Source organism: Triturus cristatus, chromosome 4_2 (genome assembly GCF_964204655.1).
Source record: "Triturus cristatus chromosome 4_2, aTriCri1.1, whole genome shotgun sequence".
Taxonomy (NCBI): domain Eukaryota; kingdom Metazoa; phylum Chordata; class Amphibia; order Caudata; family Salamandridae; genus Triturus; species Triturus cristatus.
In genome coordinates, this window is record NC_140586.1 from 700,084,352 (window position 1) to 700,090,351 (window position 6,000).

Below are 6,000 nucleotides of genomic sequence, written 5' to 3' on the forward strand. Positions count from 1 at the left end.
TGGTTTCTTTTCTCACCTTACAGCAATACATGCCTGCCACTACATTGCACAATTAAAAAGCTTAAATGTGCCTCCTTTTTAATTTGTGTAAAGGTTATTAAGGAGCTAATTTGACATTGGAGTCATCCTAGCTGGCAAATGTTTTATCCGTCACTGCATCCATGTGAGGAATGTAAAATCAGCAGAAAAAGAGCTAAGAAATGGGCACTACTTCAAGGAGAACATCTTCCGGCAGAAGCAAAAACATTTTGAAAGAGCGTCCTATGTCCCTTGAGTCATACCCGCAGCGTCCAAGTTTGCTCATGATTTCATCTTCTTTCAGCCTGTGCATTCCATTAACCAAAGTGAAGGAACCCAGTTACAAGTCCTGATGAGACCCTCCACTGAGCTAGGGTCAAAACGTGTCCGCATTTACCCCAAGGCAAATAATGGAATTTCCAACTTGGGTTCTGAAAAGCAGGCCAATTCAAGCATAGGAAATTATTTTTTGTTTCTTTTCCTGAATGGTGCAGCCAATAGCCTTCTCTTGGGATGTGTATCAGAAATTTGGACAGTTTCCCTAAATACACAAAGAATATTTCTCAGAGGCCTTGTTAGAAAACGTTCTCCCTCTTTCACTTGCTTCCTTTCCTTTTTTTACATGAATAATTGTGGAACTTGCCCATACGAATGTAAATCCAGATGTTTTTAGATTGCACAGATTGATTCACAGGTGACAGGGTCACGTGCACAATAGAAAGCATTGAATCTTATACTGCTGTGTGTGTGTGTATAATAAGGTATTTATGCAAAATGTATTTGAATTGACCCAAGAACATTGTAATGAATGTCTATATTGTTCAATCAACTGAGTGTTATTTTGATTGAACCAGTGTAAACAAGAATTAAGAAATTCCATGCAAGGTCTTGTTTATTTTGTTCCACTTTTTAGGCATCAAGACTTAGTCGTTCACAGATCCTGTGGATAAAAAGTAATCTTCAGATGTGTCACTTCACCTAGGAGAGAAGGCCAATCTGTTCTGCCTTCTACATTCATAGTCTATCACGCTTCAATGCTTACACAGAAATCCAGTGCACTGTTCGGATGTCTGGTCCAGTTGTAACCTAAAATTGTAAACTAAGATGTTAAGATGCATAGGCTTTCGAAGTCCCATGATGGCATATGGTCAATGCCATGTGATAAAGGTCTTCGCCTGGACCCTTGCAGGCTTACACACTACAGCACATGTGCATATGCCTTTTTATTCGTACAATAAAATAGTGTTGAGCTAGGATTTGTATTCATGTTTATAGTCTAAATTCACATTTTCAATGATGGTAGTGTCCTGTGTTTACTCACATCAGAGGGTATTGCTAACAATGTAAATACAATACTAAGATCAGTGCTTTAAATGACAGGTACGTCCGGTACTTAGTATCTGTACTTTTTATGTTATAAGAGAAAGTACCCGCACTTCTCAGCACAGCCGCAATACATTTACTAGCATTTCTCAGGAGAAAACAGTTACTCTGAATAGTGAGTACCTGCACTTCTATATTTCCATTTAAAGCACTGACTAAGACAGTGGTAGACAGCTTGTTAAATCCCACTCCCATAATGTACATTGGCCTGGACTGTATAACTAAGTCTTCATTAGCAAATGTGAAGGAACTTTCCCTGGTGTGCATAACTAAACAAGTTTCATCGTTCTGATTCTAGGTGAGCATCTCTTGCGATGGTGGCTGGACCCTGACTGGTTGCAGCGCTTATTCACGAGGTTCTGGGACTCTAGGAGCTTACGCTGTTGACAACACATGCTTCGTGGTAAATGCAAAAGGAGGAAAGGGAGCTGCAGCGATAGCAGTCTGTTGCAGAAGCAAGCACCTGGACAATGACAAGCACAATACCAACTACAAATGATCATTGGATGCCCTGAAACCTCACCCTCTTGCACTGAAACTCAAATGACATTCTCAAAACTCACCCCTTTCACAAGCATGCAATGGAAACAAGCATAAATGCTTTCTATCCTGCCCTTAGTCCATCCAGAGAACCTAATCCTCCTTTCTACTGACAGGCTGGCATTTTTGGCTAATTGGCCATTTTTGTATATAAACATTGCTCATTAGTATGGATTGACTACTTTCCCATCAGTGCCAGAGCTTTTCGCCAAAGCAACATTGTGTAGGCTTTCTGCTGTTTAAAGTAGGACTTTACCACTATATCATTGTTTTTAAGAAGCACTCAAAGTAGAGTTGAATTGAGTTGTATGGAGCCGAGAAGTTGCAGATTTCTAGATCGACCACACCTGTGAAACATTCCCTACCAAAGAGCCACCTCCAAGGCATGAAACAACACTGGTGGAATTGTCTGATTCCTCTTCGGTAAAATAGAGAGTGGGCAGACATCATAACTCTTGATAATGCATGTATATAATATTCAAACAAATATCCTCCAGGTTTTATCTTTGCAGTCCGAAAAAAACACAATCTTTACCTTTCCAGTTTCATATATAGTTGGTCATTATTTTATTATGCACTGGGAGCACTCATTACGTCCAGATGCCACCTCCTGGAAAATGTTGGCTCATGAAATTGTTAATAACATTATTTCTATTCTAGTGTATTATAAAATGGAAGTTTTTTTCTGCAGACACAGGCAAAAGCTAATGTAATAACGAATGATTTGCACAGTTAAGTAACCAGTACATTTCCTATTGCTGGTTCTATCACTGAAGAATTACAAAGAAAATATCCAAAACCCAAGTGCAGCCAATATGCCAGAGCCAAGCACAATACAGATGTGACAGCTGGAGGGGGCAGATGAAGCTTGCAAAGAAACTGCACTGTTTTTGTTTCCTCACCTCTAAAGAGAAGGATCCTTTGATGTGGCAGCTGCTGTTACCCTCAAGCTATCTTCTCATGATGATATTAGTACATACACGGTTCACCACTTACACTCCCGTGTCTATAGGAACGTATTTGGCAGGTTTGTCTAAAATCGTAATGACTCCTACTTTTTAATGTAGTCCTTGTTCTATTAGAAACGAAGTTCCTGATGTACTATACCCTGTTTGCACAACCTGACTGTGCTGATTGCGCACTAATTTGCCTGTGAACAAGGCTTCATTTTGTGATCTGACTAATGTACTAACCAATCTTAAATACGTTTCAAGGAGAGTACAAACCGTCCTGCCTTGTGAATATTAATGTGGCAGGAGACATTTTTCTGTCCCATGCGAACTGAGGGATGGAAGCCTAAGAGAGACCGCAGGCCTCTGTTCCCCATGATTTTTTTTTAAAGCAGCCAGTATCCCTTAAAGAGACCATGGATGCTTTTAAACAAAAATACTCACTTGGGAGGAATAACATTGAGGGCATTCTCTCCTCAAGGCGCACGTCACAATTTCAAGAGCAGAAGCTATCCCATGGGAAGCACTTCCCCTCCAGTGGTGGCTGGCTTGTACCCAGGGTGTTGGGCAAAAATTAATAAATAAATTGACTTACCTTAACTTGCAGTGTGATGTCCTTCTCCCTCAGGTGTCTTCTGTACACTTTGGACGCAGGAAACTGCACTACCCAATTGCAGCACTCACAGCATGGGAGCAGCGCCAAGATTGGATAGAGCAGGCTCTCTCAGCACTCCGAAGAGCACTGGAGACCTGCTCTTTCTCTAACCCAAAACGTCTGGGTTAGAGAACTTCAAAATGCGCATGTCTGGCTGGCCGTCCCAAGATGGCCGGCCAAAATGACATGCACATTTTAAAGCGTACAGCTCCACCTTGTCCTGACACTTAGGGGCCTATTAGGATGGCGGCCGGACTTTCATCCGCCCGCCAACCTAGCGGTGCTGGGACCGGGCGCCAGTGGTGCGGCTGTCCCGCACCGGCAATTAGGATGCCACCACCACGGTGGCATCCCCCCTCCACAACATTGTGCCACAATGCTGTGGAGGCACCTTGTGCATTTGCATGCACAACGTGGCGGGCACCGTGCTGTGCCTGCCACGTTGTGCCTGCAAAGGCAGGGGTTACCCCCATGTGCCCCCTCACCCCCCCATCTCCCTGGGGGCCCGCAGGTACCGCGGTACCCCCGCCATCATATTATGGCGGGGGGGATGGGAGGCGGGCGGGGGATAATGTCGGGCGGATCCGCCCGACATACTAATAGATCCCTTAGTTGGGGACAGGTTACTGAAAAAATAAAATGGTAATGAATAGACTTTATTACAATTTTATTTTTCAGCTCTGCGGCTTGTGGAGCGAAGCCTCTCTGCTCAAATGGAGGAGCAGCCCCTGTTCCCCTATGTGAATTAATTACCACCCCACGTTGGGTGTCAATAACTGAACAGTATTTTGCAACCGCAGTTGCATTCTCAAACCATTGATACATAATGCTCCATTTTATGCCCCTACTATTTTTGTTACAGAATGTGTCACAAAAGATATTTGAGTTAAAAGAAGCCTTCCCCATGTTTTGTATATTGTGGCAGTGATTTCATGAATTGTGGGCTATGCAACTGCAAAAGGTTTCTGTACATCAGGCCCCTAATGCTGCATAAGCATCACACAATGCCCGACTGCCAGGCTCCATGCACAGTCTCCCTCAAGACCATTACTCGGGAAGTCAACAATTTTGAGTCACTACACTACTGTATGTGGGACTGTGGTAGACAGTTGAACAACATTGGTTTTTGCTGTTCTTAACTATTATTTTAAGGCTCAAATGAATACTTTATTGTCTTGGCGCCGCTATGGTACTTTTGAACTGAATGTGCAGGAAAGAACCTCTGTACTGCTTTCAATAGGCAGGTTGTAATGACTTCTTTGCCATTTTGTTTGTAGTTTTTTTTAGAATGTCTTAATTGCCATGATCTGTTTATTATGCCTTTGGTGGTGATTTGTCTTCTTGGGCTCTGAAAGCTATTCGATCAGTAAAACACTGAATGGTAGCTAAAGTAGATGAATGAATGGAATCGTTTGTAGAACGTGTTGATGGGTGAGATGTTTCTAAATGAAATCTTCGCTCATTTTCCAGTAACTTGTTCCTGGGGACCATAAGCCTTTGTTATGCCGTTGCACAATATATTATTATTTTCACAAAATTTATAATGTGCTGGAAAAAATGTGTAACAACTTTTGTGATCAATTGGAGTGTGTGTGAAGCATATGTTTGGAACACACAGCTTATGCAACATGTTGCGTGATATTTGTGAGTGAACATTTTTTATTTCTTTTTTAAAAGTCTGATTGTGTATTACTTTTTTTTTATCTTGAAGCTATTTATTCTGAATTTTGTATACATCACATTTTGTACGGCAGTTAAATATTTTGGAATAAATACACTACAACCCCTAATGTGTTGGCACTGATTTACTCTTTCCATCATGTTAAAGAGGAAGGGCTGCTGTAATACTGGTTGATGATGAAACAGAAAATCAGGGTGAATTGTTTGCTAACTAGGGCCACAATTTCAGCTGCAGTTTGTACGGGAATAAGTACTATTAATAGTATTTAATTGGACTATTTTAATTTTTTTTAATATCGCTGGAGTGGGCTAGTGACCGGTAGTTTTCGAGTTTCATCAGTGGCTCTGCAGGTCCGAGGACATATGACTTTATTCTCAAGGTTATCCATGGCTATTGGTGCAAAAAAAGTCTGGACTTTGAGGTAAGTAGGCGTGTTCTGTCTCTGGTGATGGAAGTATAGGCGATTTGGGGTGGGGTTCAATAGGTTTGTGTTTGCTTGTGGGATGCTGAGCAATGATTGCTGTGTCTGAACTGGCCACTACGATGACAATACTTGTATTTTCAGGAATGCTGGTTGTAATAGTTTTTATCTTGGATATTATCCTCCTAAAATACAAGAATATTAGCAGAAGGCAGAGTAAGATTTACAGACTTACAACTAAAACAGTCTTTGTACATCAGCACATGCTGTGCTCAATGCACTTTATTAAAGTGGAGAGGGCAAGCAGCACCCTATAGCAAAAGACGGGGCACAGTCCTCTTACTTGAACTAT

General features: G+C 41.7%; 1 protein-coding gene across 4 annotated transcripts in view; it reads left to right on the forward strand.

Moving 5' to 3' along the window:
- PCSK9 (proprotein convertase subtilisin/kexin type 9) overlaps positions 1-5,336 on the forward strand; it is a 172,725-nt gene extending 167,389 nt beyond the window's left edge. For all 4 annotated transcript variants that reach the window (XM_085602522.1, XM_085602521.1, XM_085602523.1 and 1 more), the window contains one exon: positions 1,700-5,336. In XM_085602522.1, coding sequence (XP_085458648.1) covers positions 1,700-1,900 — 201 coding nt within the window. In that variant the 3' untranslated portion in view covers positions 1,901-5,336. The remainder of the gene's footprint in view (positions 1-1,699) is intronic.
- The last annotated feature ends 664 nt before the right edge of the window (positions 5,337-6,000 follow it).